General features: G+C 41.8%; 1 protein-coding gene across 1 annotated transcript in view; it reads right to left on the bottom strand.

The window, feature by feature from the left end:
* Positions 1-13,716, bottom strand: part of Dmxl2 (Dmx-like 2) — a gene marked incomplete at its 5' end in the record, with an annotated part of 154,818 nt that overhangs the window by 78,498 nt on the left and 62,604 nt on the right. The window contains 6 exon segments of the mRNA XM_005376642.2: positions 714-835; positions 1,128-1,824; positions 2,560-2,831; positions 3,344-3,583; positions 8,955-9,129; positions 11,865-12,048. Of these exon segments, the coding sequence (XP_005376699.1) occupies positions 714-835; positions 1,128-1,824; positions 2,560-2,831; positions 3,344-3,583; positions 8,955-9,129; positions 11,865-12,048 (1,690 nt within the window).

Raw genomic sequence — 13,716 nt, 5'->3', positions numbered from 1 at the left:
GTGCTGGAATTACAGGCATGCGCCACCACACCCAGCCTCAGGATGTTTTAAGAGGCAAGTTGAGCTTAGAAAACTTCAGATTTTTCCAACCTAAGGATACAGCTTGGTAAAGATGCCTTAAAAATCTATTTTGAGCAAAGCGAGATTAGAAGAACCAAAGTAGAGAATGAAAAATATCAACAATTAATAACACTTTAGAAAAAAGATACCTTTTTTTTTGTATGTTAAATGTATTGTAATGTTGTCCATAGAATCAAATTTTTATTCTTTTATTTGTTTGAGACAGGGTCTCACTTTGTAGCCCAGGCTGGCCTCGAATCCACAATGATCCTCCCAAGTGCTGGGGTTATAGCCATGCATCAAAATTTCTTTTCTTGTGACATGAAGTATGTACATATTTTTGTTAAATGGATATCATACAGAGCCAAAAACATATGCTCACTCCCTAAACACCAACTAACAGATAAAGGTCCTAGAGCAGTGGTGGCAAACCTAGAGATGAGCACCCAACTCAAAACCCACTTACCACAAAGCACCAACACTGCAATGAAACCTGAATGCTGAGATTTTCAGTTCAGAAAAAAATAATTCATACGCTAACATCTTTTGTCTTAAAAGAAAAACAACACAAATGCCACAGGTTCACCACCACTGTCCTAGACAAAAGAATCCCTACCAGCTTCCATGTTTTAATAAAGATCAGCAACACTTACTGAGGACTCTGGGTCTGACAGTTCATCCAGTAACTTTCTTGCATCTACTACAGCTTGATAGAGTCGCAGATTTTTGCCATCAGAAGCAACAAAGCAAGCACTTGCAGAATTGCAGTATGTGCCTGAAAAGGAAAACAGAGGCTGTGGATTATAACATAGTTTATTTTTATCATAGGCTGAGCTGAGAAACAAATATTCATACTTTTTTAGGCATAATTACGGTTTGGAATCATAATTAAACAACCAAATGACTTAAAATTATTAAGCAAAAATTCAGTAGAAAAACAGATTATGAGAAGATTACAAGCAAACAAAAATTCTTAAAGTCTGGTACCTACATTTTGAGTAGTATTTAAAGCATCTTAATAATGACAAAGGTAACCCATCAGTTTCACAACTTAAACGAATACTTACCAAGACAATAACTGGGAATAAGGGTTGGGAGCCAAGCCACGTTGGAGAAGGCTGAGGTGTGGAGGGAGTTGATCCTGGCCAGCTCTGACACTCCGCCAGTGTAGGACAAAGGGCCTATGGGGTCCACACGCCACAGAATCAGCTCACTGTAGATTGCGTTTGGGTCATGAAACGTACGAGTGGCTGCGTTCCTGAGAGGCTGTTTTGACAAACCTTTTGTATGTCTGACAGGATCCACTAGTCTACTTAATTTACTGTCTGAGTCCCACTGGCAATTGGAATCAGGAGTCAACAGGGCATTATGATGGGAAGATGTCAACAACAATGGCAAAACTGAATGGCACGCCAGGTCATTGAGGTGAAAGCGGTGACCGCAGTATCGGAACTTGTGGGATACAGTGAGAACAGTGGTGAAGGCAGACTTGTCAGCAAAGGTGACCGCCCACTGGTTGAGAGAGCCATCGACGTGCTTCGAGACCATCATCACTGTGGGATCTAGGATGTTCACACTCACGCTGTGTGCCCTGGAGGGCAGCTGTGATCTGCAGGGGCTGCCCACCGACAACAGCTCCTGGGGGGGCGGGCTGTGGTGCGAGTCTTTCGCTACGCTTACACAGGCATACATCATGATATTTTTACTCAGGGAGTTGGCGTCACCTGAGGGAAACGCAACAGGAATTCGAGACGAAAAAGAAACCTGAAAGACACAGTATACGATTCAATGTGAGGAGTCTGCCCTCTCTCAAAAATCATCTTCTCAAGATACTTTCATTTCCAAAGTGCCAAATCTCAGGTTCCTCGCAAGAAATGTCATTTTCAACCTCTTTATGGTGGAACTCTTTTCTTCGATTTAGGCAGTATTTCATTATTTATGGCCTAAATTGAAACACAAGGAGTTTCAAGTGCCTTGTTTTACATAAAAAAGGCCACAATCATAGATTTAAACTGGAATAAAGCTGAGAATGGTAACAGTAACACAGTGTTATACAGCTAGTAAAACTGAGGGGCGGGGTAGAGAGGCTCATCTTGAGTCCTATTTTGAGGATACTTTAATTTTATTAAAAATACTATGAAAGGGGCTGGGGATTTAGCTCAGCGGCAAAAGCACTTGCCTGGCAAGCGCAAGGTCGTGAGTTCGGTTCCTGGTACCGGAGGAAAACCAAAAAAAAAAAAAATAAAAATAAAAATACTATGAATTCCTATAAAAATCAGTATACATTTTTTTTTCAAAAATTACTGAAAAATCCAAGATTCACTTTCTTTGAACTAGCAAAATGTGTGGTCACTGATCCTATTGGGAAGCAACAGTAAGTATTCCTGTCTCGGTTGTTTATCAAAAACAACATTTTTTAGTAATTCTGAAAACCTCCTAAGTCTACACGGTATCTATTTTCTTAAAGATATGTAGTAATTGCTTCATCTGGAAATATACCTGGACTTGTCTAAATATCCCAGGGTTGTACTCATCCAAATACTTTACATGCCACACAAGAAAGGTGCCATCGATGGGGTGCACTGTGAAGAGCATGTCAGGGTTCTTGTTCCACTCGGCCAGCAGCGTCTCGATCTTGCGGTCCAGCAGGACCGTGGGCAGCGGCACTGCGAGGCTGGGCCGGTGGCAGGCCCTTGGGCTGGCCTCTCGCTCTCCGTCTTCATGCTCCGATGAGCCTGTACCTCCCTCTGACTCTCTATCCAGGGATAATTCTGAACCAGAAAGGACATTTATTAGAATATACCTTAAATAAGACTACACAAATTAATTTATATACTGGACTATAAATAGCATACTATCTTCAGATACTATAAATCCTTTTTCCTATTTATGGTCAGGAAAACTATCTTCTTATTTGAACTGAAAATTACCTCACTTATTCTCTTGGATAAATCAAGACTTCATTCATATAATTAATGTTTAGATGACTAGCAAATCCTGTTAATCCAAAAATGATATGGCTTCCACAGTAATGTATTACATAAAGCCTGGGTTCAATCCCCAGAACCACGAAACACACACACACACACACGCACATGCACATGCACCGATGTTTGCAGGACCTGGCCCAGGGCCTGGCCCATGGTATATGCTCAGTAAGTCACTATGGGATGAAGGGAAACATACAGAGGAGGACGAGCAGGGAGGGAGGGCACTAAACTCTAGCAAACACGACAGAAACTTGATGGCTTCCGAGAAAGAAAACTCAGCACACGTTACTAACCGTGGTCTAGTTTCATGCGTAAGCCCCTCTCTCTCTCCTCCTGGGAACGCTCCTCATCTTCTCTATCCGCATCATCGCTTTCATGATCTAAATGTTTCTCAGAAAGCTTTCGCAGTTGATGCATGAATATTTCAGCTGAAGATGTAAAATGAAATTCCTTGTTGTTCAACCAGTGAACTACAAAACCCCCATTTCCATCCTCAATGTTAAATGCAGTGCCGACCAGGGCATTTGGGATATCTGTGGAAACAAAAAAAAGTACATTCTAATGTGACTCTTTAATTTCTTTAAAAATATTACAAATGCTAATAATGATTAGTTCCATATATACGCAGAAAAAGTGCCAAGCAACAAGTCAACAAGATTGTAGTAAGATTTGTCAAATCTTTAACTGAGTTTAATGGTAAACACAAATCTGAAGAACTAATGGCACAGACTCCATGCAATTGCAGTACTAATTTAAAAACTAAATATACCAATACATAAGCCTTTACTGAATCCTGTTTTGGGGACAGAAGGATGGAAAAGATAAGGCAGAAAAGCAATGATAAGAGAGATAACCAGAGAAGCTTATATATGAATTGATGTTAGCTATTATGGAAGCATTTTTAATTTCTTAGATAAGACAATGATATTCTCATTCTGTGAATGAATGTCCTCCTTTGTAGGAGACACCTGCTGAGTGTGTGAGGGGGACATGCTGTGCTAAGTGCATCTTAGTCTGAAAATACACAGAAAAGCCCCCACGCCCACATCAGGAACACACGAGTACGTGAGTGTGCACAGGAGTAAAGCAACCACATACACTGCTCACAACTGTGGTGTCTAAGTGCAGGCCCTCGTAGTGCCCCCTGTGCTACTGTCTAACCACTCTGAATGTCTGAAAGGAAGAAACACAAGAAGGAAGCAGGCAAACTTGCAAGTATGGCAGCATTTCTCCACCTGGAGTACACGAAAAGTCATGACACAGAATAATTTGTGTAAAATTGCATAAGTCGGGGGCTGGGGATTTAGCTCAGCGGCACAGTGCCTGCCTGGCAAGTGCGAGGTCATGAGTTCGATCCCTAGTACCGGAAAAAAAAAAAAAAAAATAAAAATAAAAAATAAAAAATAAAATAAAATTGCATAAGTCAAAACTTTACTGCCTTAATTTTAATCCATATAGTGAATGAACAATTCAGTGGAAAAAATTGTCCTTTGCAAAAGTAAGTCATAGTCTAAAACATCCTAGTAGTATTCTATAATGAGTATCAGTATTCATGCTCTACATGTTTCTTTCTTTTAAATTCCTGGATGACAATGTTGGTTTTATGATAAAAATGAAATAAATCATATAAAATAAGACTTAGAAATTAACAAGCCTATAAAACACTACATCACCTATGCGTCCATATATTACTCTCACTAGAAATGCTGAACCTAAGTTTTAAGATGGACAAATACTCAGAGCGCAAAATATTCTAGAAGACAACTGAGAGACAATATTTTGAGACTCACACTTTTTTGGCAAGAGACTATTCTAGATTACAGTTTAAAGAAAAATGATAATAAAATCTAGTTTTAGCAGAAATTGTATTTGAGTATGAGTGAATATTACATGATACTATTCACCCACGTGCTGTGCATCCAGTAACACTACCGTGGTTATGGAGGCCATCTCCTTTTTACTAGAAAACACAATATAACTAAGCATGCGAGTGCAAACCTGTAGCTACTTGGGAAGCTGAGGCAGGAGGGTTCCAAGTTCATGGACAACCTAAGCAATTTAGCAAAGCCTTTTATCAACATTTTAAAACTTTAAAAAGACTGGTGATGTAGCTCAGTGCACTCTGAGTCCAGTCCCCAGTAGGGAGGGAGGGAGGAAAGAATGAAGAAAGGATTCATACTGAAATATCTGGGTAACACTGTAAAAGTGTTTACGAAGTAAAGGGTAATAACAACTTTACTTGCAGATGGTCAACTAGAAAACATGGGGAAGAGGAAGGAAAGAAATACATACAATAACTGTATGTAATTTTAGTAATATATAGTATTATGTAAATGATATATGCAAAATATCGTTTCAACATGTAATCAATATGAAGTAAGAATTTTTGGCTTCTTGCATAATTGTTCAGTAATACGTACAACTGCCCCATAACGAAGTGGAATTAAACAACGCGTCCATCTCAGTACCTGCGTCTTCCTTCTCGCCTCCTGGGGCTGGATCTCTTTCAGCACACAGGGACGCTGTCCCACCGTTTCAGGCAACCACCCTGCTATTCTCGACCCTCCTCCTATTATAAAGGAGCATCAAGGGTTCTGTCACCACAGGACTGTCCTGGGCCGCGGCCGCAGGCGGGCTCCTCAGAGCAGGCCTGGAGGGCGGGCTGGACGCCTCCCCGTGAAGGGCAGCAGGCCCACTATGCTCCTCTGTCACCTAAAGCAGCCACTTCTCCCACTGCCTCCTTCTCACTGTTCCATCACGAGGCTGTCCTGGTAACGGCCTTCTCTCATGGGGAGCCCACACCCTCCCCTCTGGGCATTCCAACCACACCAACACCTGTGTAAAATCCTTCCACCTATTTCCCACACAGTAAGGAAGAACAGAGACTTCACCTAGTTGCTAATACTGAACTCGACGGTTGGCTTTCTCTTCAATCCACGATTCACCAGAACTTTTGTTTCTGACTTCTTTGCATTTGGATAAACACAATGTCCCAGCAGCCCTAGCTGTTCCTACAGGTGACCCCAAGGCAAGCAAGGAAGCATCAGGCACTGCTAGTGCGCAGCAACACGACCTCTCTGGTGCTCTCTGGGCCGCGCCGTGCTCTGCCCACAGAGCGGGGACCGGGAAGCAGCGTGAACAGCCACAGCAGGCTGAGCCGCAAGCCAGGGCGCACAGGCAGAGCGGGCGCGTCGGAGCCTGGTAACCCAGCACCATGGACCCGAGGACATGACGTCTGTCTCCACCACCCATCTGCGAACTCTCCGCACTGACACCACCCTGCTGCCTTGGGTGCCCGGCAGATTTCATGACCCCGGAGGTGCACACTGTCCCAAGAAGGCTCTCCCTGCCACCCCAGAGGACACAGGCAGCACCGTCAACCACGGCTCCAAGCGATAATAAAGAGCTGTGATGAAGTCATCGGCACAGTGAAGTTCCTGCTTCCCCACTGCAGGGCAGGCCACTGTAAACACCTCGCGGTCACCCAAGGCTAGGGTGGGAGCCCAGGGACAGAATCTCACTCTTGGAGACTTTTCCAACTGGTAGCTACACAGAATGAGCCATTTTGTTGAGGACGACTGCCTTCCTCCTCCTAAAGAGTCGCAGGTTTCCTTTTCCTCTGCCTCTCTTTCCACGCGTCCACATCAGAGTGTGCGCCACACCTGCAAGCACTGGCTGCTCGTGAGATTATGCCTTTCCCTGTCAAGGACCCACCACACATCACCTTCACCAGGTGAGCCAGAATCTTGGTGTGAAAGCCGACCTCAGCCCCTAGCCACTGCGCACCCGGAGCCAGCTCCTACCTTCTTGGATCGCTCCGTCTGGGCATCTCAGGCCAGGACAAGCAGAAAGCAAGTCCTGGCTGCACAGAGCTTCGGGGCAGGACCTGCTCCAGCCCTCCCGTTTCTCCAGCAGCAAGAAATAAAATTATCAGTGAGGCACTGTGGGTTCTTTTCCCCCAGAGTCTTAAGTACCCCATGCGTATTTTACAGCACACCTCCACTGGGGTCAGCCACACTGCAAGTGCCCCAACAGCCTCAGATGGAGGAAGGCCGCTGCACTGGGCAGCAGACACCTAGAGTCACCACTACGATCAGCCTCCACACCTGTGCTTACCCAACATCATCTCTGTACAAGCAAACATCAAAAAAATCCTCTCCGTCCTGCAGCAACAGACCTCCATTTCAATGAAATGTGACTAAGTTTATAGAAACATAGGTCTACCGGTAGTGCTATATGAATTTTACAGCCTTTCACTTATGTTTTCATGGAAAAGAAAATACGCTACCTTAAACAAGCTCTCAAATACACTTAAGCTCTCAAATATGCTTTGTCAACATGGACTCTGCTTTGTAATACTTCTTAGCACATAAGAGGAAAAGGTGAAAGGAAATACCAAGGTTAGAAGAAAAAATATCTTTCCCTTAGCATACACCAAGTCTACAGGGGCATAAAACAAGATATGCTGACATATAAGGAAAACTTTGTAAAAATATATTTAGAGAAGTTCATAAATAAAATCTGAGAAAAAAGAATGGGCATATTCACAAGGGACAGCCAAGTGTGGTGGCACATGCCTGTAACTCTAGAACCTGGAAGGCTGAGGCAGGAGGATTGCCTCAAGTTTGAGGTCAGCCTGGGTTACACAGTGAGTTCAAGGCCAGCCTGAACTACACAGTGAGACCCTGTCTCAAAACCCCAAAAATAAATAAATAAAATAGATAAAATTGTAAGGGAGGAAAATCAAATCAATGAGTTAGGCTACCACCATTTGTGCTCCCAGAGACAACAAGAGCTTTAATATCCTTCAAACCACTGTCACATTCTAAACAAGAATGTTCAGAAATACTTATCAAACTATACCCTGAGGCACCACTGTGCAAATCAGTGTGAAGATTTCTCAAAAAACTATAATTAGAGGTTCCATTTGACCCAGCTCTTCCCCTCCTTGGTATCTTCCCAAAAGAATTAAAAGCATCATATCACAGTAATATACGCACACCCATATTTATATCAGCACAGTTTGTAACAGTCAAACTTGGAAACAGCCCAAATGCCCATCAGCTGGTGAATGGATAAAGAATATGTGGATTTTTTTATACAATGAAATACTACACTGCCATAAAGAAGGATAAACTTCAGCCAGGCGTGGCAGCGCATGCCTGAAATCCCAGCACTCAGGAAGCTGAGGCAGGAGGTTCATTGCAAGTTTGAGACCAGCCTGGGCAACAAAGTGAGCTCAAGGCCAGCCTGAATGGTGTAGAGAGACCCTGTCTCAAAAAGACAAAAAAAAAAAAGAAGGATCAGCTCAAAATGTTTTAGGTTAATGGACGCACCTTGAGACCAAATTCTTAAGTGAAATAAATTAGACACACATGTACAAATACCACACTGTGTGTAAATAAGGACCAAATGTATATTAGATATTGCGAAATAGGAAGAAAATGTTCAAATGGGGAGGGGCACAAGGGAAGGGGAAGGAAAGAAAAGAAAGAAAAAAAATGAAAAAATGGAAAACGTTTTTGTAAATGGGGAGAGGAGGAGGGGTTAAAGGGAGGGCAGAGGAATGGGGAAAAAAGATACAAATTCTATCATGTACTGGTACAAATTCTCTATGATGAATGTGATCGTTACATATATATATGTATAATGTATCAGTAAAATGATTTTAAAAATAAAATAACATAAAATCTCATGAGATCACCTTAAAAAACGAAATTGTATTCTGAGAATCACAGTCCCAATTTAAGTAATGGTGCTTTATATTATCTCCCCATTCCAATTAAGAAGTATTTTAGAGGGCAACATAAAATAACGTAAACTTCAGACAGTTCATAAAAGCAGCCCCACTCCCCAAGGCATTTACTTCAGCACGTTCACAGGCAGACAACGCGCCGCCCTGACCTGTGGCCGGGTTGATGCTCGCAGCGATGTGGAAGTGACACAGGGCATTGGCATGGTGGGAAATGTGCCTCTGGACTTCGTGCATGGCCGTCTGGTCAGGCATCAGCTCAGTGTGAGTGACGAGGACAGAAGACCTCCGCTGTCCTTTCCTTAAATTCTTCAAGTGGTGTATTGTCTAAAACAGAAAGGTAACCGCTGAGCCAACTCTGCAGAGCCATGACATGCCGAAGAACCCTTTCCTCTTGCGCTGCTAGACAGGGAACCTGTCACCTTCTGCACACCAGACAGGCACTCCACCGCCGAGCCCACCCCCATCTGCCCAAGGACTCTTAATTATCAAGGATTTTAAGATTTTCCTCACTGCAGAACCGGACCACTTTAAGGAACTCCTGAGATACAAGTACAGGAAAGTCCTCGCAGCATTCCCCGCTGAGATGCAAGCTGAACCACGGCTTGCGCACTCACGCATGGGGGTGTCTGGACCCAGGCCGAGTCCCTCTTGGATGACCTTCCCTTCACTACATAACCCCACCCGCAGGACCACTCCCTCAGTTTGTCAACCCAATGCCATCCTCTACAATAATCTCCCTTTCTTCTACTTTGTTCCCCGTATTCAGTTAAAGAAATTGTAACACATTATCAATTCTTTCTCCATTAAAGTAACACTCTGGCCCTCTTCAATTTCTTCAGCCTTTATGCCTTTTCCTATAGAAAACAGTGTCAGTTCAAAGACGTGGCCTCCTATGGAGCTGCTTATTTTTTAGACCTCCTGGGTCCAAACTGCCCATTGAATTATTTTCAATAGATTTTTTTTTATTTCTTTTTCTTGGATTGTTTTTGTTTTTGTTTGAAACAGGGTCTCATTATGTAGTTCAGGCTGGCCTTGAACTTATGGAGCTCCTCCTGCCTCAGCTTCCTGAGTGTTAGGATTACAGGCATGTGCTACCATACCCAGCTTCAACAGATTTTTGAAATGTATCATGATTTTAAATTGGACTGGCAAGGCTAACCTAGTAATGGCTGATTATTTCCTCCTAGAAACGAAAAGTATATTTAAGAATATATACCATTATATTGACCTACCAGTTAGGAGTTTTGTAGGAGAGGATCTCAGAAAGTAAAGTAGTTCCTAAGTCAGATGAGTTAGCTTTTTTCTTTTAAAACTCTTTTGACTATTATTAACACCATTAAAAGACAGTAAAAAACTTGTCAAATCACTAATTACATGTTTACTTGTATTTCTGCTTTATTTTAAAACAAGTTGGTAATACAACAAACATTTGAGAAGCAACTTATTAGAGAATAAAGTTGTCTAAAAGCTCCAGTCTCCTAAGTCTGACATGTAATTTAAAAATTAAATTCATAGCAGTATATATAAATGATCTTTAAAATCTAGTTAACCCTTTCTCCCAGTCTTTTTCAATTTCAAAAGATAATGTGAGGGGCCAGGGATGTAGCTCAGTGGCACAGCACCTGCCTGGCAAGCGTGAAGTCCTGAGTTCGATTCCCGGTACCAAAAACAAAAAAAAAAGGCAATTTGAGGTGTTCTGACCTCTACTTTTAATTCCCTTTACGCTTTCAATATTGAAAAAATGTACAAATAGCACCCAATCACATAGAGCCCGCCCACTTTACAAAAAACCTGAAAGGACCACATCCTCAAACTAACAAACTTGTATTTCTCTTTGGCAGCAAAATAACCAAGTTACTGTGTGGTTGCACAACCATTAAACTATTAATGTAAACAGACCAAGTGCACATGTCATTAGTAATGGCGAGAGATCTTATAACACATGAAGTGTGCAAAACAAGTTACAGTATATTTCCATGTGATAGACTCTCAATCTTATAAAGCAAAATATATATATTCATACACACATGACTGGAATGGTCAATTATAAACTCTGTACTTTTTTTTCCTTTCGTTAGTCTAATCTTAGAATAAGCATTTATTCCTCATATAACAGAAATAATCACAAGGAAAAAAATAAACTATGCTTACTATCAAAAATTTCTGCTAATTCTGAATGATGTATTTTGTTTTATTCCTTAGTCATACTAGAGATAGTATTTTATGCACTATTATAATCTAATTCTTACAAAGTACTTTCATTTCATGCTGTATTTTAAAAATGGAAGTTATTTCACTTTCAAAATATTTAACTGTGAATAACATACATCAGTATTTCACTTGTTTCTAGCTTAATAATTATTCTTAAGAACAATAATCATTTCAATTAAAATAAAAGTAAAATTTAGCCAGGCATGGTGGCGCACACTTGTCATTTCAGTACTCAGGGGACTGAGGCAAGAAGATTGCTAGGAGTTTAAGACCAGCCTGGGCTACACAGTAAATTCAAGGCCAGCCTAAACTACACAGCTGGACCCTGTCTCAAAAACAAAAGTGGGGCATGGTGGCCCACGCCTATAATCCCAGCACTCAGGAGGATGAGGCAGGTGGACTGCTGTGAGTTCGAGGGCAGCCTTGGCTACAAAGTGAGTTCAAGGCCAGCCTGAAGTACATAGTGAAACCCTGTCTCAAAAAGACAAAACACAAAACAAAAAATAAAGAAATACATAACCCCCTCAAAAAAAGTAAAATTTAATCTTCATGAAGCCAAAATCACTTTTGATTACAAGCTGTTATAAGGACCTTTAGACTTTTCCTAATCAAAGCCACTTACTCCTACAGATCTAGGCATCTGACATGCAAAATGAGAGAATTACCACTACACGATTCCCTTAGACTACACGTCTGAAGCGACTTCTCTCTGCATTGGCTGTGCAGGGACCTGAGCTCCCTCACAAGCGTCAGTATGTGAGAACTACCGCTGCAAACACCATTGTGACGTGCTGTGCACCACCTGCAGCTAGGCTACGACCTTCCAGCACCGCCCTAAGTAACGATACCTCCAGAGCATGCTGGATCCTGTCTTTGTGTCTTCCGGTATGAGAGAGCGGGCTGGCAATGCTGGAAGTGGTGGTCTCACAGATCTGCTCACCCATAAGGCAGTCTTCTGGCAGTAAGGTTTCTGCCCAGAGCCGGCACACACCGTCATGGCATGAAGTTAGTAATACGTTACAGACAGAGCCCCTGACAATAAAAAGAAATAAGCAGCAGTTGCTATGCACAGCAATGTCATCAACTGATAAAAGGCTATTAATATTGGTTCTTCATACATAAGAAGGACATTAGTGTACAATAGTAACCGAACAGTTCGAAATCACAAAGAGTACAATGTCACTGCACACATCATGACCAGGAAATGCTCTGGACAAAGGCAACAGAAAGGAATGCCTGACTGCATTGCGGCTTGAAAACTAGGTTCTGGTGCACTACCAGTATCTCCTAAACAAAACTAAGCAGCACAAGAAAAGATAGCCACAGTAAGTTACAGAGTGGTCCTAATAAAAGATTAAATGTAACTGAACTATCTGACTTACGGCAGTGGTTTTATCATTTTGCATCACTCTCTCATAATCTAAAAAGTTACAAATAGCTAAGGACACAGCTTCATAATTAAACTGCAAGAAGGATATCATTGCACACTATAAATCACCGTCCCATCCGTTAAAAGAAGTACTCCTAGCATGCACAGGGCTGAGTTCAATTTCCAGTACCACCAAAAAAAAAAAAAAGTACAAATGTCACAGTGTGAAGACGCTGAAGCACCCTAACTGCTATAGCAGGCTGTGTGTGGTGCAGCCATGAATGCTATACCACTTCATGTAATAAGGAAGCGACACACACCCTCCCATAAGCAGTGAGGAGACTTCAACTCCTTGATGAAGACCAAAAACATCTCTTTTCTCTTAAAAAAAAATGCTTACATAGAATCTGACTCAATTAAAAGTTTAAAAACTATTCTTCAGCCTGTAATCCCAGCACTTGGGAGGCTGAGACAGGAGGATCTTTGTGAATTTGAGACTAGCCTGGGCTACAAAGTGAGCTCAAGGCCAGCCTGCACTGCAGAGCAAGACCCTGTCTCAAAAAGACCAAAAAAAAAAAAAAACCTATTCTGCGAATTTTTTCAATAGATGCAAATAAACAGAATAAATCTTTTATTTGGACTCCAAAAATGTATACACTTCCCATATTCTTTTCCAGAGCATGTCCATAACACATGCTATTTCCTGTCAGGTGTAGTTAGCAGGTGAAATAACCCTCCTTCAGGAATGACCACAGATTTCTAATCAAACTTCAGAATGTCCACCAGTTTTCTCAGATATGTACCTACGATACCAAACCATTTAATGTACTGTTCTATAGTTTCTAGATACCTACATAATCAGCCCTCCGTGGCCATGGGTTCTGTATCTGGGATTCAATCAACTACAAATGGAAAATAGTTGCAGGAAAAAATTATAACCATACTGAATATGCACACTTACTCTTGCCATTCCCTAAATGATACAGTGTAACATCAATTTACATAGCACTGACATTGTACTAGGTGACCACAAGTAGTGTAGAGGTGACTTAAAATAATGGGAGGAGGTGTGAGGGTTAGATGTAAATACTACACCATTTAACATAAAGAACTTGAGCATCTGATGGCTGTAGCACCTGTAGGGAATGCCGGAACCAATCCTCCAGGGATACTGAACAACAGCTGTAACAAAAAACACTTTGAAATGAGTGTGGTGGTGCATGTTTGTAACCGAGCACTGGGAGGGTGCAGGTGAAGGTTTACTTGAGCCCAAGTTTGGATCAACTGGGAAGTACAGGAAGACACTGCCTCAAGGAGAAAGAAATTTTAAA

This window comes from Chinchilla lanigera, unplaced genomic scaffold (assembly GCF_000276665.1).
Source record: "Chinchilla lanigera isolate Chin_1 unplaced genomic scaffold, ChiLan1.0 scaffold00008, whole genome shotgun sequence".
Classification (NCBI taxonomy): Eukaryota; Metazoa; Chordata; class Mammalia; order Rodentia; family Chinchillidae; genus Chinchilla; species Chinchilla lanigera.
The sequence above is the reverse complement of the archived record's forward strand: the minus strand, read 5'-3'. Positions and strand labels throughout refer to the sequence as shown.